A 21,005-nucleotide genomic window follows, 5' to 3' on the forward strand; every position below is an offset into this window, starting at 1 on the left:
GGGAAATGGGCTGATGGCTCAGACCACATGGTGTGACATTTGGTAAAGGTTCTGAGCCTACATTGTGTCAACAGTCTATTCATCCAAGTCTGTGCGCCTCTCAACAGCCAGGTGACTCTGCCCGGGAACTCTGGGCGGGGATGAGGCTACAGTCAGGCTGGGGTGTGTGCTCCTTGCCCCTTGGGGCAAGTCTAGAACGGGGAGATAAGCTGGCTGATCCCGGGAGCTTGCATGGACTAGGGGCTTGTTGTGCCACCTGACAGTGGGTGGGGACACTTGTCAAAGGCTCTTTTTTGTAGCAAACAGTCAGACAGAATCTGTCCCGCCCCTTTTGGCTCACAGAACTGCACACTGAGGGCAGGGGGACTTGAGGGGGGCTGAATGGGGGCGGCTGGCAACGCCCCTGCCAACCGCAGCCAACAAGTGGTGGCTTGCAGGCTGGGCGGCGAGCCGCAGTGACCCGGGTGGGGGCAGCCAATGAGCTCCCGGGCTGCAGTGGCACCACCGGGCAGCCTGCCTGTCTTTGGCTGGAGCTGCGGCAGGAGGGGCCTCAGGCCACCAGTCAGGGCTGCCGGGCCCTGTCTCTGGGAGGCCCCGGGCAGATCTGCTGCTCCATTCACGGAGAGCCCTACCCTGGCTGCCACATTTTTAACTTTTCCATGGGGGAGGAGGGTGGGCTGTGGGGGCGGTGTGGCAGGGATGGCTGGGAAGACTGTGCAGCGAGATGGAAAGAAACTCTGAGAACTTTTCCCTTGTTCTGGATCCAGGGTGGGCTGGAGCTCCAGGCTGGGGAGAAGGGAGGTTCCGAATCTGCTGTGTTCACCACAGGCCTGATGGAATCGGAGGGGTAGGACCAAGGGGAGCCCAGGTTACCCACCCTGGATTAGTGCCAGCGACCCCCCCGGGTCCTGGCCTAACTGAGCCGCTTACCCGTCGTTGCGATGGGAGTCAGCCCTGGAACAACACTTGTGACTGAAGTGGCCGTCAGCTGGGGCGAGGGGACATTCCGACTAGCCACCAAACTCCTCGTGGTCTTGGCAGGATAGTGTCAGCAGAACAGGTGCTTGTACCCACTTCTACCCTCCGAGCTTGGCCCCCTTGCTCAACACAGACCCACTGATCACATAATAAACATATATTTATAGATATACAATTTCAGAATTCTAATTCAAGAAATACAGCTTCTCAGGGGATCCGCCAGGATCTATGTTCTTATTGCACATGGCTCAACCCGTCTAGGGACATCTACGGAGACCAGAGGGTTGGGGCGGTGGGCAGAGCACCGGGGCCCCGCGGGCAGGGCGCACTCATCCGCATCCAGTTCTGAGCATCTCTCTGGGCTGGGGCGGCCACTTCGTCACAGGGCAGGACCTTGTTTAAAAACCATGTTTGACATTTCTTAACCAAGCTTCCTTTCCCAGCAAGAATCCTACTTGTTGGGAGACTTTTTAAAAAAGAGCCAAGAGAAGCCCTGGGAGGGTGGTGACCCCCTCCTGGCTGGCAGCTTGGTTTGGGGTAGTAAGGCTTTGGAGGATGGCAGGCTCAATGACGCACCCACCACGAGAGGAAAACTTGGGGAAAACGGTAATTCCAAAAGGCCCAGTATAAACTGTGGGAATAAATAAAACCTCCCTCCCTTCCCCTGGCAGCAACTGCTGTTTTGAGAAAAATCCTCATTTGCAGGTGACGATAAGAAAGCCTTGTGGTTCATCCTTTGTCCAAAGTGCAAGAGAAGGCCAGGCGGCATCACGTCCTTGGGGGTAGAGAAAGAGGCGCCCATGGTCATGGACTTTCTTCAGGATTCGGCTGCTGTCCCAGGGTCCTCGGTGCCACCTGGTTGACTCTTGGAAGAAAAGCCTTCTGGAGTCCTTGGTCCATGACTTAGGAAAAACCAGTAGCAACAACGGGGCTGTGCCTGGGGGCCCCTATAAGGCAAAGCTCATGTAGGGACTAAGCAGGGAGGTGGTCAGGCGGAACCTGATCCCCCCCTCCAATCCTGCTGTTCTTGGTGGTCAGGGGGCTCCTGGACACCAGGACTAAGTGCCCACCTGAGCTGACCAAACTTACAGTGGGTGGGCTCATTCCCCTAGGCCATCTGGGGCCTCTACCATGACACAATACTGACCTGGCACCTGGCCCTAGGGGCACCTTCTTTTCCCCATGGCCTGTTCCCCTCGTTTAATCATAAAGTTGGCAGCCTTCCAAGTTCTCTACAGATTTATGCTATCATGATTACTGCTGCCATCAAAAACAGGCTGGGCTTGAGGGCAATGTTAGAAGCTGTGACCCAACTTTCCTTCTGCTGTCAGCTATGGCTAATGTCTAGCCTTTGAAGGACCAGGCTCCTTTCCCCAAACAGGCCTCGTTTTCTCAATCAGGGAAGAAATCAACTCAACAACCTAACCAAATCCCTGCATAGTTTCGAAAAGTAGACTCTCTCTCTATATATATCTTTATATGTGCTATTTACATATAAACAGATATATACATATACGTGCATCTATAAATTACATTCTATGGAGAGGTCTCTTTCCTCTTCCTCTTTATCCTTGGCCAACACCTCTGATTGCTTCCACTGAGGTGACTGATGGTGGCTCCTGGGAGGGGGGAAGAAAGGCAGTTGGGCACCCCCTCCCCCAGCCCTTCCCACAGACATTTGCTGCAAGTTTTACATTCTACTTTCGTTGCCATGGTTTCTGTATCCTAGGAGCGAGCTGATGTGGAGCCCGAGCCTTTGCCAGCCCTGGGAGGAAGGGAAGCAGCCCCGTGGCAGGTTTTCCTGTCTGTCCTAAGAGCTTTCTGCATTTACTGGGTGAGAGAGAGGGCAGTTGTGCAGCGTTCGGCCTCCAATTCCATTTTAATTTTTTTTCTTTTTTTTTTGTCTTTCCTTAAGTGCATAGTCCGTCACCTTGGCTCAGTGCATGTCACCAAAAATTCTCCAGGGATTTCATAGTCTGGGGAGGAGAGTGGTAACAGTTAGCTTGGCAGTTACATGTCCTGGAGCCTGGAGCCTAGCCCCCACCGACAAGCCAAGTCCTGGGCCCTGCAGTCTGTTCCTCTCTCCCAGAGGCACCAGAGAGAGGCACCTCTCAGAGCAGAGCCTGCAGCTGGGGGACACAGTCAGAAGAGGTGGTGGGCAGAGCACCAACACAAAAAGGAACCTTTACCGGCTCTGCCCACACTCCTCTGGGCCTGGTCCAAACTGTCCTCTCTGGCAAATGCTGGCAACAGAGCCTGCTGTAAAGGGGGTGAAGGTGGGAGGGTGGGGTGGTGCAGCCTGCTACCACCGCCTTTAATTTTTCCTCCCATTCCTCTGTGCTGAGGGCTCTCTGTTCGTTGGACCCTGAACTAATGACCTTTTGTTCCCTTCCTCACACCACAGGTGAGATGCATGGGCAGTCAGATGCCTGCGGCTGCCAGGTGTAGAGCTGCTCAGAGTGCTTCTGATTCAACCAGACTAGGACCAGTCTGGGGGCAGGGCCTCTCCTGCCCCCAGACTGTCGGCTCCCTCCCCTGCACACGGGTTTCCTTCCATGTGCAACACATTTCTTCCTGCCTGGAAGGACAGAAAAGAGGAAGGGCTGTCCCCTCACCCATTCCCACATGGTTCATCCTGGTGTCTGCAGGGGAAACTGTCAGGGGGCTACTGACTGCCCAGTAATACCAGGTGGTCTAGATCCCAGGGCACAGATAACAGTCTGTAACACTTGGGAAAGGGCCTTGGGGGACCATACGGCTGGAGTAGACCAAGCGAGCATGAGTAGCAGCCCTAGACACCCCTCAGTTCTGGAGCCAGGGGGCAGGGTAGGGTGGCATAGAGGCACCCTGGAGGGCTGAGACAGACTTCAGTTTCCCCACTCACCCCAGAGCACTCCCAACTCTGCAGGCTGGGGGTCAGGCTGAGGACAGGGAAACTGTGCCGCGCAATCACTGGGCTCCCTCCCTCCCCGCTCATACCCTCCTCTGCCTCATGACCAAGACCAGAGCTGCCAGGAGTTGCCAGGCAGAGGAGGCCCTGGCTCATACTTGGACCTCGGTGGCACGGCTGGCCCAGGACTATCCATGCAGGGAGGCCTGCACCTCTGACAGTCGGCTACAGCTTGGGGTTCCCATCTTCTGTGCTTTGTTGTACATGTCTGTGTCACCAAAGTAGCGGGCCCGGTACAGCAAGCCTTCCTCTGCAAAGCAATGGGGCAAGTTAGGGTGTGCTTCTAAGGCTGCTATGATGTCAGCGTAGTCTGTGCAGGAGGGGAAGGGCAGTTACGGGCCCAGGGACTGGGGCAGAATCCCTTTAGGGTAGACCCCCATTGGGGAGCAGGATAGAGGCTCCTTTTGATACAGCACAGGTGAGGCCAGCCAAGGTGAGAATCTGTCATCCTGGTCAGACTGCCCCAGGGCCCCACAGATAGATCCAGATGTCCAATCAGCGAGTGGCCAGGAGATTTGCCCCAATTTCTCTCTACAAAGTTACCTATGGCAGCCAAACAACAGGCTGACTGCAGTGATTTATGGGAAGCTGGAAGAAACCTCCAGGTGGCCCCTGGCTCCTAGCCCCAGGGAAACACAGGGGTGGTAGCTGGCTTTTGGCTGGGCCATGGCTGGCACAGGGCAGTGCCAGGTGCTGGGCCCACAGATCACTGGGGGAGCAGCGCCTTCTTCTTCTAAGCTCTCAAGCTTTGTGCACACCTCCCCTGCCCTCACCACACACACACACAAACACACACATACTTACTTTGCTGCTTTTCCTTCCAACAGTTGTTTCGAAGATTGGCAATATAATCATCTTCCACATTCCGTTCAACCATTTTGAGGCTGGAGCCTGTGTACTCCTCAGAGAACGTGTCTGCCACATAGTAGACGACGTTCAGGTGGTCAGTGACTCGCTTGTGGACGTGGCCCACCGACCTGGCCAAAAACAGACCAAGCGCAAAGTGGGCGTGGGTCCACAGACCCGAGGTAGCTCTAGGGATGACTGGGGCCCCCAACATAAGGTGCCACCAGGTCACAGGAGTAGGGGCTAGAGCAGGAACTCCATGCTGCTCTGGAGAAAAGAAAGAGGCTCCCTCCTGTATGAGTGGCCCAGACCACGGAAAGGTGTGCCTGTGGCTCTCTTCTTACTACACTGCTGCCTGGGGCCTCTGGGGAGCAGCCCCTCTCTGGGAGGGAAGCAGGGAACCCAGGGTGAGTGCAGATTCCACCTGTGATTTGTGTGACCTGACCTGAGCTCCCTGTGCTTCCATTCCCTTGTTCATCCTCTAAGCAATCCTTGCTGAAGGCCTGCCCTCCTATCCAGGGACTCCCAATCCAGAGTGAAGAGGCTTAGGAACAAAATGACAGGAAGGATTCTAAGGAGCTGTATCCTTCCACCTCTTGGATAGCTCCAATTGCAGGTTCTGCAGGTTCAGGGCTTCCCAGGTGGCCCTAGTGGTAAAGAATCCGCCTGCCAATGCAGGAGACATAAGAGATGCAGGTTTAATCCTTGGGTTGGAAAGATCCCCTGGATGAGGAAATGGCAACCCACTCCAGTATTCTTGCTTGGAGAATCCCATGGAGAGAGGGGCCTGGCAAGCTACAGTCTATGGTGTTGCAAAGAGTCAGATAAGACTGAAGTGACTTAGCACACATGCATGCAGGCTCAGGGAAGAGCCTCTACATGCTGACAGAAATTAGTGCTTTGGTGAGGACAGCTTCTCTCTGCCCATTCCTGCCTCTCCACTCTCTAGCTACAGAGAAAAAGGCTGGCATCAGGCCACAGAGTGCCTGTGCTGGCTGGTGTGGGTCCAGTGGACCGACTCTGCCCCCTGCTGGCTTAGAGGGATCCTGCCAGGCTTCCAGGCTGAGCTTGGCCGCTAGGTGGGAGCACTGGGCTTCCAGCCATAGAAGCCAAGCAGTCACTCTGTATCAGACACTTGGTCAGGTGCTGGAAATAAATGAGGGGAGCTGATGCCTTAAAAGGGCAAATAACTTGCCCAAGTTCACTATCAGTGGTTGAGACCATATATTCATTTAACGAATGTTAGCAAGCATTTCTATTGGAGAAGGAAATGGCAACCCGCTCCAGTGTTCTTGCTTGGAGAATCCCAGGGACGGGGGAGCCTGGTGGGCTGCCATCTCTGGGGTCACACAGAGTCGGGCACAACTGAAGTGATTTAGCAGCAGCAGCAGCAAGCATTTCTGATGAGCCTGGCATTTTATGTGTATTACTCATTTAATTATCACAGGCAGGTATTCCCATTTTGTAGGTCTCTTCATAACTAGTCCAGGGTCACAGAGCTGCTTAGTTAGTAGAGGAGATGGGATTCAAAGCGACCCTTGCTCTGACTCTAGAGCCTCTGTTCTTCTCATGGTCTCAGGGCCCTCGAGCAGAATGGAAGAACACAGGTTCCTATGTCAAGGCCAGCAGATAAGTCGGGGAGAGTGTCATGAAACCTGTGAAACCATATGCAAATCAGTGTGCATGCACAGTGTTCCAGGGAAAGGAGCTGCAGGTTTCACTGTGTTTTCTTAGGGGACCATGATCCTAAAAAGATCAAGAACCTCAGCTTAACAAGGTCTATTTTCTTGATTCTAAGCGGCTTCTGCAATTTGATCAGGAACCTGCTGGAAGAGGATGGGAAGGCAGGCCCCTGGTGGGGACTGAGACTCCAAAGCCCCCGCCCCCGCCCTGCCCATGTACCCACTAGCCTGGGCTCACCCCGGTGGCAGGTACTCACGGTCTCAGGCTCAGACTGTAGGGAGGACTGGACACCATAAGCTGGCTGAGAGCTGACACGAGGATCAGGATGAGGATGGGCATCAGCTGGACAAACACCCCCAGCCCACCCTGGAGGGAAGAGCCAGTGGTCACCTGGGCTGAACCTGGTGGGGGGAAACGCTGGTGGCAAACGCCACAATGGAGCCCAGGTGGTGGGAGCCTGTGCAGACAGGCCACGATGTCTCTCTCTCCCATTTCCTCCCATGGGTCCCCCAAATACAGAAACTCCTCTACCTGCCAGTTTCCCCAGATAAAAACAAAGCAGCAACTGGGGTTAAATACTGGGGTGGGAGGTGGGTATATGTATTTACTTGTGAGAGAATACAAAAAAGAGGAGCAAAAGTGTCTGCCTTCAGAAGAATGGGAGGCAGGGCTTGAAGGAGGCTTTCACTGTATCTACCTTTCTGAATTCTCAACCCTATGACTGTATTACCAATTTAAAAATTGCCAGTTGAGAAATTATAAAATAAATTTGTTCATATTTGTGATTTAAAAAAACTTCTGTATGTTAAATACACACAAAATAAAAGTTTAAAAAATGAATAAACAAAAACAGAAGGCCACATTATCAGAGCAAAAGAGAACCCTCTGCCTGGTATAATTTTAAATATTCTGCAACTGTCCACAGTATTTTAATCTTAGCTAACTGCTTTAATTTCAGTCAGCCACCTGTTCTTATAATCTGTGGCACTCAAAGGATGTTTGATGCATTGTCTTGTTACAGCTCTTGTATACATTTTTAAAGAATACTGAAAAGAAGCAAGACCCAACCCTATGTTGTCATCCTTTACAATTCTCTTGTGAAGTTTAACCTTCCATTGCTTGGAAAATGTCATTCTGACCTTAAGAACATATAGACCTCATGAAGGCCATTAACACTGGAACCTGCCTGGAAGTAGGGAGGTTTCTGCATTCCATTTCCCAGCACAGGCCATCACGCCCAGTGCCCACTGTGGGTGCTGTGGAGTGTGGCTCCCTCTGGTGTCCTTTAGTGGAATGGCAATAGGGGGTCCGAGTTAGCTTCCCAGCTGAGTTGGGTGGGGGGGTACTGCGGTCTCAGGATAGCAAGGTACTCCCCAATCCAGGCCTCACCCCCTCGGGTGTCCGAGACTAGGCGCCCTCCCCATACCACCCCCTCCTGACTCACATCACCCTGGTTCTCCCTGCGGTCCTGCCTTTGATGGTACGTGTAGCGCATGCGGCCATTGCTGTAGACATGGACGTTACCTGGGGGTCAGAGGGACTGAGTCAGGAGTGGGGCTGCTGGGAAGGGGAGAGAGGCTGGCATCCCATCTCCCATCATCACCACCAGGGAGGCCTGGACGCAGGGGAGAGCAGGGAAACTTACTAGATGGGAAGCCACCTCCAAAAAACATGTTGAAGAGGTCTTCAGGGGAGATGTCGGCCTCAAAGCCGCGGTGGAAGTCCCCATGCCCATGGCCGTGCCGGGCTGCCTGGCCCTTGTCATCACCGAACTGGTCATACTGCTTTCTTTTCTCTGGGTTGCTAAGTACTGCATATGCTGTGCCGATGGCTAGAAGCAAGAAAGGAGGCAGAAAGGTGAGGTCCGAGGATGCTGGGGGTGCAGGCCCATGGTGGCCAAGTGCTCACTTCCGTCAGGTGTTCAAGTGACGCTCTGAGGTGCGGAGAGTGGGGCGGGAGGGCGGATGCCGGAACACCTCTGAATGAATGGGGGCAGCCTGGACTGGGTGGAGGAATAACACTCAGTCCTCACTCTCCACCGCATGATGATGGTCTAATTTTTTCTATCGATCAGGTCCTTTATGGGCATTACCCTACTTATTCCTAAGAGCTCATCTCCATTTTACCAGTGAGAAAACTGAGGCTCAGGGAGGTTAAGTGTAAGCTCACACAGGTCTGAGGCTGCAGAGCCAGGAATCAAACCCAGGTAAGTCTGGCTTCAGGTCTGCTCCCTGACTTTATGAAAACCACCAAAATACCCACTCCTCATTCCTTTCTCCTGGGGTGTCTGGTGGGATGGGGCAACCTTTCTGGAGGGGATGTAATCTTCAAGTCACCACAGCACAACACGTGGGCTGAACAAACACGTGCTGTGCTTCTGTAAACCGGAGAGCAGCAGGAACTGCCAGGAGGGGCCAGGTGTCCGGGGGCTAGTCGAGACTCCACTGCTGGTGGTGGGGCCTGGGCAAGCCTTCTCTTTCCTGGGGTCCAGGTCCCAGCTGTGGTTCCTCGGCCCGGCCCCCATTAGAGCTCCCCAGCTCTGAGCCCTCCTTAGTCTCTCCTCCGCCTCCAGCGGCCCACACCCTCAAGGCAGAAGGTCAAAGCTGCATCTGCTTCAGAACGTGTGACCCCTTGAGAGTGAGAATGCCTCTCCTCCTTCCACTGTGACAGGGCTCCGAGGCCAGGGCTGGAGAAACATTAACCCCAGCTACCTTGCCTCCTCATTCCTTTCTCCTTCTGCCCCTGGGCTTGGTGGACAGGCAGTGGGGGGAGATGCTTGCAGACTGCCCCACTGGGCACCAACCCTGAGCAGCCTGGAATGGAGCACCTGGGGTGGCCCCGAGAGAGGCACACGGGATCTTGGGGGGTCTGTTTTGTGCAGCTCCCCACCTGGCGATGGTCACAGCCCTGGTACAGCACAGCATCCTGCCTGGGCCGGGGAGGGGGCCAGTCCCCACATCCCAGAGGGAGGTGAGCCTAAGACCATGAAGGTCCCGTGGAGGACAGGCAGGTGTGAGAGAAGAGAAGGGGTGTCTGTGGAACTGCAGGCCTAGCAACTCAGCACCAGCACAGAGCCGGCATGTGTGCCCGGTGTGTTCAATGCAAATATAAATGATTAAAGGGAAGCTTATGTTTTCAGCCAGAACGGAAGCCCGCTCCCCAGAAATAACAGGCCCTGAGTCCAGAGAGACTGCCATGTGCCCTGCTGGAGGTGAGAGGTTGCGCATGGTATGTGTGTGTGTGGGGGGTGTGTGTGTAGAGAGACTGGGGTGGGTTGGCTGCGGCTGCTGGTCTGAGGAGGCCACCAAGCTCTAATCCAGGCCACCCAGCATCTCAGAACAGGGAAGCTATTTTCAAGACCCCAGGATGTGGAAGTGACACAGGTGAGTCAGGAGGCCTCCTTCAGCCCCTCAATCAGCATGTGACCTTGGCAAAGGCACTGGTTCTCAGCTCCCCCGCTGTAACTCTAGGGAGGGAGGGGGAAGGAGAGAGAGGAGTGGTGCCATCTGCACTCTGACAGACTGCAGGGTGGAGGCGACTACAGGGCCTTCTTCCCAAAAGCAGCTCCTGAGCTAGTAGGACTTGGGTGCGAGGCAGCTTCCAGGAAAAGCCCCACCTTCCCTCCCAAGGATAGGAGATCAGAACACCCAAATACTAGGAGACCTGGGTCAGATTACCTTTGAAAGCTTCAGTGGCGCCGGGTGCATGGTTCTTGTCGGGGTGGAATTTGAGGGCTAGTTTGCGGTAGGCCTTCTTCAGGTCCTCATCTGAGGCCCCTCGGCTCACCCCCAGGATCTCGTAATAATCTTTGCATTGCTTGACCCTGGAGGAGGAGGGAGTAGAACCTTGTGAGGGAGCTCTCGTGCGCCCAGGCTGGGAAGGGAGGTGGCTGATGAAAAAGAGTGTGGGCGCCCAGCTCTGAGCAGGCTGGGGGACCAGCAGGACAGGCCCAGCGGAGACAGCAAGAATATATTTAGGATTCAAGAGGGGGCAGCTGCTGTTTCTGCCGGGCCAGGAACCATTTCCCCGAGCTAACAACAGCACCCTCGCTGCAGGCACCTAGGAAGGACTGTCGGTCAGGGGCCTCTGCGCAAGGGCAGGTGTGCCCCGGGTGGGGCAGCTCTGCTCTCCTGGCATTCCGAGTCTGAGGGGGTAAACAGGCCAGATGTGGCCGGTGTCTGTTCACCCATCACAGGGCCCTGAAGAGACGCTGTTTCTCTCCCACTAATTTTTACTCCTGGGGTCCCTGGAGACTCTCTGACTCTTGGCCCACAGTTAGCTTCTTTCTTTCTTTTTAATACTTATTTTTATTCGGCTGTGCTGGGTCTTAGTTGCAGCATTTGAACTCTTAGTTGCAGTATGTCGGATCTACTTCTCTGATCAGGGGTCGAACCTGGGCCCCAGTATTGGGAGCGTGGAGTCTTAGCCACTGGACCACCAGGAAAATTCCCATCACCAGTTCCTATTGCCTACAACCCATGGGCTTGTCTGGTCAAAGTCCTGTCTGGTCAGAAAGATGTAAATTCAGCAAATACTTTTATGGGAAACTATCATCACACTGGGTCACACACAGGCCTGAAGCTTGACAACATCTTCAGTAGCAGCCAGGACCATGAGGGAGTGACCACAGAGGGACTCCCAAGGCTAGCTGGTGGGAAGGCCTCCAGAGAAACGGGAGCGGGAGTACCTAATCCTGAGCAGCTGTGGCTGGGTTGTCTCGGCCTGGTGTGAGCTGCTCCACGCTGGGCCTGCCCAAGCCTTGGAGGGATAACTCCTTCTGTCTCCTCCCTACCCTGTACAGGCTCTGATCTGAAAGGATCTTTGTTGGGGGCAGGAGTGTGGGTTGGGGGAGTATCTGGAGGGGAGACCAGGCTTCATCTCTGACAAACAGGGCTGTGTAAAGAGGCCCAGGATCTGCTGGCCTGTGGCTGAGAAGGCCAGCAGCATCAGCGGTTTCCAGCCTTTGCTGTTGGCTGCTGGGGCAGCAGGGGACAGTGGGGCCCTAAGGCCCACACTTGACTCCAGGGCCTCATGGGAAATAGGAGAGGGCCTCATGAGCTCGACTTCTGACCATCCTCCAGCCTCAAGGTCCTCCCAAGGGAGGTGGATGATGGGCGGCAGGAAGCCTCCTCTAGATGTGAAACCATCCCAACCCTCCAGGCTCTGGCCCCTCCCCTGCCCAGCCCTCTACCTTTTCACGGCTGCGACCTGCTCTGCGGTGTAGCCTTTGGGGCTCTCTCCTCCTCCGGCCTCACCGTTGGCCGAGGGGGCGTTGGCCCCAGCTGCTTTCCTATGGGTCGTGTGAGCTGCCTCTGTGGGTTGGGGCTGGTCGCCGGCAGGCTGTGGTTTCTGGTTGAGGGACTCGATCAGGGCTGTGCAAAAGCAAGACAACTGTTCAGGGCTCCTGCTCCAGCAACGGCTGAGGGCCTGCCTGGCCCTGGGAGATCCCAGGACCCCTGCACCCCACCCACTCTTCCTCCCAACATAGCTTTCTCCTCTCCTGTCTTGGGCCTGACGGCCTAAGGGGATAATTGCTTGCTCTCTGAGGAGCTACACTTCTGAGGGTAAACCCAGCACAAAAATAAACTATTAATCTTTTAGGTTTTTAAAATCCCAAAGTAATGTGTGTAATAGCCACCCTCTGTTGAGTGCCAAGATGGGCAAAGTGCTTGGTAAGGGGGCTCCACTTAGCTGGGGCATCAGAGTCAGCAGGGACTGGGAGGAAGGCCTCCTCCTGCTCAGCTGTGGAGAGGAAAGGGAGCAGTGATTCTGCCCCGGGGGCAGGCGTGCTGTGGGACTCAGGACAAACATATGCTGTGCAGATGGCTTGTACTGTTTACCTTTTTCAAACGGCTGGCCACGTCCAATGTCCTGCTTTGGTGTTCACAGTCTATACAGGGCATTAGCGGTCATGCTCAGAGAGGGTCACAGATATCCAAACCCAAGCCCTTGGTGCCTTTTGATTCAAAGAGGAAAGGCCCATATCTCTGGAAGAAGTCCGCTGTGCCCACTCATTACAGGCCCAAAGCCAGCTCTGAGCCCCTGAGTCATGCCTGGGGTACAGCACCCTGGGAATCCAGGCATCTGGGCCACTGAAGGGATCCGGGACCCCTCCGTGTAGAGGAGGGGCAGCAGTGCAGCCTGGCTGGTCCCCAACTTCCTTCAAATATGCCAGGTGTTTGCTGGGCTCCAGGCACTGTGATGCATGTGGGCCTGGAGGAGGCCCAGAGCGGGCTCCAGGGAGCACAGCACTGGGGCTCCAGTGGACCACTGTATCCTGAGCCACAGCCACTGCTGCACTACTTGTAGAAAACTTGCATGTACTCACCAAGTCAGCAGCTGGGAAATACAAACAGAGGCTGGCAGGTGAGCTGGCCCCGCGTGAGGGGGTGGAGGGGCTCCTGCAGCAAAGCCCAAGAGGGCGCTCAGAGAGAAGCCACAGTGGTGGGTGCTCACCGTGAGTCAGCAGGCCTGGACACGGGGCTCTGCGTGTATTCGCTCATTTTATCTTTTTTTAACAAATTTTTATTTTTTGGCTGCACTGGGTCTTCGTTGCTGCACTCAGGCTTTCTCCAGTTGCAGAGAGCAGGGGCTTCTCATTGTGGTGGCTTCTCTCGTTGCAGAGCAAAGGCTCTCGACACGCAGGCTTCAGTAGTTGCAGCACAGGGGCTCAGTAGTTGTGGCACACCGGCTCTGGAGCGTGCGCTCAGTAGCTGTGGTACATGGGCTTAGCTGCTCTGCAGCATGTGGAATCTGCCTTAACCAGGGATGGAACCTCTGTCCCCTGCACTGGCAGGCATATTCTTATCTACTGCGCCACCAGGGAAGTCCTTGCCCATTTAAACTTGACAGTGGCCTCAGAGCTGGGTCTCATCACTGTCATCCCTGTTATAAGGGAGGAGCTGTGTTTGATCACCTTGCCCATGGCTACACAAGGTGAGTGGCAGCACTCGAGTTCCAGGATGTCCAGCTCTGGAAACCATGCTCTTGACTACTCTGCCATCCCAGACCACATGAGCCTGGCAGGAGAAGCCCCTTCCAGCCATGTTGTTCTGAGAAACAAGTTCATTCCTAAAGACCCAGGCTTCGAATCTCAGTTCAGCCTAACACTCCGACCTCTGGAGGACTGGTGAAATTTCTTTGAATTTCGGTTTCCTCACAGTGTGTATGTGTGTGTGCTCAGCTGTGTCCAAATCTTTTGACCACATGACCCCACCACCAGGCTCCTCTGGCTCCTCTGCCCATGGAACTTTCCAGGCAAGAATAGTGGAGTGGGTTGGCATGTCCTCCTGCAGGGGATCTCCCCACACAGTAGATGAGGATGTGTAACTACCTGGCACAGACACTGACATACAGTAAAAGTTCAAAATGAGGAGCTGCTAATACTGTGACCTGGGCTGATGAGCTGGCTGGCCAGGGAGGTGAGGTGACCAAGGTGGGGGGTGGGCAGGGCACTGCACATCTTGGGGAGGCAAGGTCTCAGCACCCAGTAGGCTTCGGACTCAGCTGTAACCATGAGATGTCAAGCCATCCCAGGCTCCAGGTTTACGCCGGGTACCAAGGCAATGGCAAAAGTAGAAACCAACAAAGTGATGCTGATCAAGACAGGACTGAGCAAGGAGCCTGTCTGCTGGTTCCTAAGGCTTTTAAGGAGATTGTTTTATTTCTCTGGAAGCCGCAGGGGTCCAGGCTGATGCCCTCAGGACAATATGACTGGCCATTCAGTTACTGTAGATATACTGGAGCATCAGCCAGGAAGTGGGATGGACTCTCTGGTACCTTTCAGAGAAGATTCTGGAAGATTTTTTAGGCAGTTATGTGGAATCAGCCCTTCTAATTTCCTTACACTGCACAAAGACAGCGCAAAGGGGAACGAATGTGCTCTGGGTCATACAGAAGACTGCTGTTTGAGGCAGCAATTCAAGATTTCTGGGTGCTAACAATTAAGACTCTCTCGTGGCCGGGACAGCGCCTCTGCCAGCTCGTGGATGTGACTGCCCCATGCTGTCTCACTGTTACACCCCTCAGAGCACAGTGCCTGGGAGGCAAAGTCACAGAAGAGTAGGTGGCAGAATAGCTTAATGTGGCGATGGAGTTAGACAGGCAGGATTGGGTTCAAATCCCAACTCTGCCCCTTCTCAGAAAAGCTGGCAGACAGCTGGAAAGAAGGGAAACTGGAGAAAGAGACCAAAGCTGGGGTGGGAGCAGGAGCCACTGAGGTGGAGGTGAGACCATCTGTACAGACAAAGCTACTAGAGGAGACCCCTCCTCAAACCCAGACTGGAGAGCCAGACTGCCCGTTTCAAACCTGGCCCTGCCACTCGACAGCGGTATTTCCTTGGACAAGTCAACTGAGCTTCTCTATGTAAACCTGGCTCTCCCTCAAGACAGCTGAAACAGGACATGAGTGAATGCCTCTGCAGCACTGAGCACCACCTCCAGCAAACATTGTGTCACCTGGAACACTTCCTCTCCAGGCTCTCTAGGTACCTACAGTGCTCAAAGTAGTCGGTAGATAAAGGCCGGATTAGAGGAAGAGCCTAGGAGTGGGGCTGCACAGTCTAGATCCTTTGCTAATTAGCCACGTGGCCTTGTCAAGTTATCTAATTCCTCAGTGAAGACGCAGCCCCTGCACTCACAGGGTTGTTCAGCGGGTAAAGAAGATTAAATCAAACAAGAGAAATGGAAGGACTGAGTGCACAGTGGGGAACATAAAGGCTGACCAACTTGAACAGACAGCTCCACACTCTGGACCTTGCCAGTCCTAAAACATCCCTCACTCCCAGACCCTGAAAGCCAAACCCTCTCAGTGGTCAGTCCTCTCTTCTCCCGTGTGCTGGCCTCCCTGACTGAGCCTGAACCCCAGAGCTGGCACCGCACAGAACCTTGGGCAGCCTCTGCATGGACCTGGAGTCTGGGACTTCCTGACATCTCTTGGTTACAATTCAGTTCACAGCCTTCTGAGTGTTGAGACTTTACTTTCTGAAGCCCTCGAGCCTCCTAGCCCCCCACCTTGGATCCACTCACCTCCCTGGCCAGCCTGCTCCCGTGGCTAGCCAGTTCATGAGCCCAGATCATGGCATTACCAGCTATTCATTTTGAACCTCGTCAGTCTCTGTGCCAGGTGCTTCACAGAACCTGAGGCAGCTGAGCTGTCCTCCATGGCTAACCTGCACTCACGATGCTGGAGAAACACAGGCCTGTAGATGTTCTTAACAGCTCCCAGGAAAACACAGTGCCTTCCACCACTGTCGCTAAGCCTGAGGCAAAGCCACTGCTTACCAGGCTGTAGGACTGGATATAAACTCTCAGAAAGGGACCGACTGGCTCCATTCCTGCTGCCCTGTGACTTCTCACCTCAGGGCCGCACCCCTGCTCCAGAGTACATCAGTCCAGCCCCTGGTGCCTCCTCATCCCACCTCCTGCAGCAGAGTTTCAAGTCCTCTTGGATCCTTTCACTTGAGGTCCTTGGACACTTCAAGATTTCTCTGAGCCTCCTCTCACTCATATAGGGTGACTGAGATAGACCTTCCCCTGTCTGTCCTTCCACGTCTCCAAGACCAATCCTCCTCTGATGCTCCTGATTCTCGCCTTTCATTTCTTGACTTGCCCCTTCCCCAGGGGGCCTCTGCAGCAACTGACAGTGCTGCTCACCACCTCCTTGACACCGGGCTCCATGGCTACCTGGCCGCTACTCCCTCCTGGGACCGCCTCTTCTGCTGTTGCTCCATCTCACCTCTTGCTTCCTCTGTCTCTGCCCATTGGCTAAGGGCAGATGTGGCAATGACTGTGCCTGCAGGAACCTCTGCGACACGCTCACACCTTCCCACAGTGACCTCAGCCAGGCACGACTCCAGTGAGCTCCATCCAACTGATGGCCGCAGACTCTCAGCTGGAACCAGGAGCTGTCTCCTGAGCTCCAACCTGACAGCTTATTTGGAACATCCCACCAGCACCCTGCACTCTGCCCATCTCTGCGCACCCGTGTTCTTTAGCTTGGTTTCTTCCCGATCACATAGGGTTGGATTCTGAGTCCCCATTTCTCCTCAGCATCCTTCTTACAGAAGCCTCAGCATCGATCCTCCAATGAATTTATTCAGATCCATGCTGCCTTACCTTAGGCCCTCGTAACCCACTTGTAACCTTACCTAACCCACTCCACGCAATTGCCACCCAACTGGTTTCTGCCTTGAGTCTCTCTTCCCACTCAATAACCCTATATGTTGTTTTAAGATCAGTAACCTATCTTCCACCTGCTATCAAAAACTTCAGTCATTTTTCCACTAACTACAGAATAAAGTGAAAATATCCCGGTATGGCAGGAAAGGATTCCCCCAGTCTGCTCCCATCCTGTTTTCAACCGCAGTCCCCTCCATACTCAAATGACCACCTCCACGGACTCCACATCTTGTTACACTCAGTCTCTTCCCCCTCATCTCTGACAACTTCCAGCCTCCATATCTTGCCCCCTGCATGCCCTTCTGAAGCCCCCTACTCTCCTCTGAAGTGCAGTTAAAATGTGACCTCTTATCCTACCTCCTGAAGCCTTCCCTCACTGTGATCTACCATTATTTTCACATCCCTGTCACGAGACTGCTTATAATTTACTCTCCATGCCTCCTACCCCCAAAACTCCCCTCCACCTCGTGAAGGGCAGGGACTGAATTTTTCACATCTGCCCAGAGGTTCTCAGCATCTAACACTGGGCTTCATTTCTGTTTAATCACAGCTCTCGTTTTACAGTTTGCAATATCATCTTTTCTGTAACTGTCTCCTTCACTAGATGTAAACTCTTTAAGGTGAATGATCACATCTTACCAATCCTTCTATAACCACTTAGCACCAAGCAGAGACTTTGCAAACAAAAACGAAGAAGTCTTTGCATTAAATGAGTATGTGGAATGAGTTCAAACTTTAAACATCAAATGTAGACAACTATCTAGTATTTTTGAACCAAGGTTTCCCTATCTCAAGCCTAAATCACCCCTACATCCTTGTCAGCTCAGTGCAGGGCTGCAAATGGCACAAGGTAAAGTTTATAGAGAGCTGAGAGGCATATACCCTTTCCTGAATAATATGACAAATATGCAGCAGGTCACTTCTCTGCCTGAGCAAATTCCAGTACTTGTGCCCCAGGAAGGACACCATCCAAGCACTTGAAGTGTACCAAGGGGGCCTGGTAACAGAAGAGTTCCACAGGCCATGCTGTTACCATCCATTCTTGGCTGCCTGTTTCTGAATTTCCAGAAGTACCAGAGTCAGTCTGGGAGCTGCCCTTGTGCCCCTTATACAGAGGGCCCTCTTACAGAGTGTGATTTCATAGAAAAGTTCCTTGAGCAGGTTACCTCAGGAGCTGTGGAAAATAGAGACTGAAACTCTCTCTAAAGCAAACAGGCCAAACCTGCAGAGTGAGGAGGGAGAAAAACTCAGGCATTCTAGACTGCCTCTCCCACCACTATTCCCCTTTCTCAATTTCATACTGTGAGCATGAAGGGTTAGAAGGCTAACTGCTGCTGTTCAGTTTCATTTTATTCCCTTAGCAAACGTGTAAAGAGTCACAGAACTTTCCAATTTCTAGCTGTGTAATCTTGGACAAGTCCCTAGCCTCTGAGGTATTTCCTTATCTACAGAACAAAGATAAGGATCTGTTCTGCCTCCCTGATAGGGCAGGCTCAAGAGAGAAAACGCACTGAAAGAGCTGTCTAAACTGAAAAGCCCTTATGGGTGCGACTGTTATTCACATTATCTGTGCCAGCCCTCCAGGTTTCAGGCTGAGGAAACCCAAGCTCAGAAAGATCACACGGTAGCAGTTAGGATGAAAACTCCCTGTCTTCTGAGTACCTGCTGTCGGCCAGTTTACTTAGCGGTAATGGCAGATACAAACTCTATTTTTAATGAACTACCTCTTTCTCTCCTCCAGTGTGTGTGAAGAAAAACTCCGAAGAAGACTTAGGTTAAAGAAAAAAAAAAGGCTTCCAGGATAGAGTGAGTAGTACAGACAACCTCACTGTTCCCTCTCTGGTTTGGAAACAGTCCAGGGCTGCTTAGCAGCCTGGTGCTGTCCAGCCGCTCATATGGCAGGCCACTGACGGACTCTTGGGGGCGAAGGTAGGTGGGAGTGGTTGAGGTCATCGCTCTGAATCTCGCAAGCGGGAGAAGAGGCTCCAGGAGGGAGTGAGGGGGTGTGTGGAAGGGAAAAAGGCAGGCTCTAGTTTGGTGAAGGTGCTCCTTGACCCTAGCCCGGAAACATGCCAGGGAGTGAACATACGGAGATGACTTTTCAGGCCGTCCGAAGGTCAGAAGTCCTCTTTCTTTCTCTAGAACTTATTTCTTCCTTTAGAGGAGTTATGTTTATTTTCCTAAACTATAATATTTCCCAGGCCGGCAACTGGCCCTGGGCCACCGAATGGCCCCTTGGGAAAAGTAGTTCGATTTCGCTTCCATATAAGTTCTTTTCGCCCCATTTGTCAAAGCCTCTCATTCTTGGGAACTCCAAATCTCAGAGGGTTCCGCAAGCACCTGGAAAGCTAAAGTCACGGTTGCCCCTGTCACCAAGTGTCCAGTATCCCGGAGAGGGGTGGGAGCCAAAGACTACACCTCCCGAAGGCCACCGCGGTCACAGTGCGCAGGCGTAGCCGCGCCTCGCCACCCCTCCCCCTCCTCCAACTGCTCCCGTCGGTCCGTTCCCGTATTCCCCCCATCAGTTCTAATGTCCCCTCAGTGTCTCCGGCATCTTACACTCACCGCGAACTCGCGGCGTCGGGTACAGCCTCTGCGCCTTCTCCAGGAAGCGGAGCGCTCGGTCCGGCTGGTTGCTTTGGATGGCCTTAAGGGCGATGCTAATACAGCGCTCGGCTTCATCCTTGTTGGATTCCATGGCGGAACCAGAGCGCGGAACCAGGGAGGGGGAGGCCGGGCGAGCGAAGGGCTGCGCCAGCAGCCGGCGCGTCTAGGAGCAGGCGGTCGCAGGGTGATGACATAAACCCTCTGCCCCTCCTTCTCTGAGGTTTGAGCGAGGGCGGAAGCGCTACCGTATGTCTTCTAAGAGGGGGACGTCTAAGAGAGTCCCTAATGGTGCAAGCCCACATTCCAAGCGGGCATATTCCGAGGTCTTAAAGTTTTGTATGTTCGCAAGTTCTTGGTAGTAACTCTATGCGTTTGAGACGAAGGTTTTTTATTTAGTCATTCGACAGATATTTGGGTACCTGCTATTTGCCAGGTTAGATATATAGTAGAAAACAAAAGTCCCTGCCCTCATGGAGCTTACATTCTAGTGTGGGGGTGGGGGGGGGTGGGAGATGTCGGATAAAGAGATTATTCAGTTCAGTTCAGTTCAGGCGCTCAGTCGTGTCCGACTCTTTGCGACCACATGAAACACAGCACGCCAGGCCTCCCTGTCCATCACCAGCTCCCGGAGTTCACTCAAACTCATGTCCATCGAGTCGGTGATACCATCCAGCCATCTCATTCTCTGTCGTCCCCGTCTCCTCCCACCGCCAATTCTTCCCAGCATCAGACTCTTTTCCAGTGAGTCAACTCGACGCATGAGGTGGCCAAAGTGTTGGAGTTTAAGCTTCAGCATCAGTCCTTCCAATGAACACCCAGGATTGATCTCCTCTAGAATAGACTGGTTGGATCTCCTTGCAGTCCAAGGGACTCTCAAGAGTCTTCTCCAGCACCACAGTTCAAAAGCATCAATTCTTCGGAGATCAGCTTTCTTCACAGTCCAACTCTCACATCCATACATGACCACGGGAAAAACCATAGCCTTGACTAGACGGACCTTTGTTGGCAAAGTAATGTCTCTGCTTTTCAATATGCTACCGAGGTTGGTCATAACTTTCCTTCCAAGGAGTAAGCGTCTTTTAATTTCATGGCTGCAATCAGCATCTGCAGTGATTTTGGAGCCCCCCAAAATAAAGTCTGACACTGTTTCCACTGTTTCCCCATCTATTTCCCATGAAGTGATGGGACCAGATGCCATGATCTTTGTTTTCTGAATGTTGAGCTTCAAGCCAACCTTTTCACTCTCCTCTTTCACTTTCATCAAGAGGCTTTTGAGTTCCTCTTCACTTTCTGCCATAAGGGTGGTGTCATCTGCATATCTGAGGTTATTGATATTTCTCCTGGCAATCTTGATTCTAGCTTGTGCTTCTTCCAACCCAGCGTTCCTCATGATGTACTCTGCATATAAGTTAAATAAGCAGGGTGACAATATACAACCTTGACGTACTCCTTTTCCTATTTGGAACCAGTCTGTTGTTCCATGTCCAGTTCTAACTGTTGCTTCCTGACCTGCATACAGGTTTCTCAAGAGGCAGGTCAGGTGGTCTGGTATTCCCATCTCTTTCAGAATGTTCCACAGTTTATTGTGATCCACACAGTCAAAGGCTTTGGCATAGTCAATGAAGCAGAAATAGATGTTTTTCTGGAACTCTCTTGCTTTCTCCATGATCCAGCGGATGTTGGCAATTTGCTCTCTGGTTCCTCTGCCTTTTCTAAAACCTGCTTGAACATCTGGAAGTTCACAGTTCACGTATTGCTGAAG

General features: G+C 53.2%; 1 protein-coding gene across 4 annotated transcripts; it reads right to left on the reverse strand.

The window, feature by feature from the left end:
• Nucleotides 1–1,120: 1,120 nt before the first annotated feature.
• Nucleotides 1,121–19,429, reverse strand: DNAJB12 (DnaJ heat shock protein family (Hsp40) member B12). 4 transcript variants are annotated; one of them, XM_088841957.1, is made up of 9 exons: nucleotides 19,202–19,429; nucleotides 11,649–11,829; nucleotides 10,135–10,280; nucleotides 8,103–8,288; nucleotides 7,902–7,981; nucleotides 6,714–6,823; nucleotides 4,733–4,905; nucleotides 4,081–4,178; nucleotides 1,121–2,597 (listed from the first exon to the last, which is right to left on the reverse strand). In XM_088841957.1, exons 1-9 carry the CDS (start codon nucleotides 19,332–19,334, stop codon nucleotides 2,544–2,546), a joined length of 1,161 nt encoding a protein of 386 aa, XP_088698083.1. In that variant the 5' UTR covers nucleotides 19,335–19,429; the 3' UTR covers nucleotides 1,121–2,543. The 4 variants fall into 4 exon arrangements, with proteins under 4 accessions (XP_088698083.1, XP_055281473.1, XP_055281476.1 ...); XM_055425498.2 differs by lacking the exon at nucleotides 1,121–2,597 and adding an exon at nucleotides 2,663–2,954; XM_055425501.2 differs by lacking the exon at nucleotides 1,121–2,597 and adding an exon at nucleotides 2,663–2,954 and having other exon boundaries at nucleotides 4,033–4,178.
• Nucleotides 19,430–21,005: the final 1,576 nt, after the last annotated feature.

This window comes from Moschus berezovskii, chromosome 12 (assembly GCF_049115385.1).
Source record: "Moschus berezovskii isolate FMDL1 chromosome 12, NW_MosBer_1.0, whole genome shotgun sequence".
Classification (NCBI taxonomy): Eukaryota; Metazoa; Chordata; class Mammalia; order Artiodactyla; family Moschidae; genus Moschus; species Moschus berezovskii.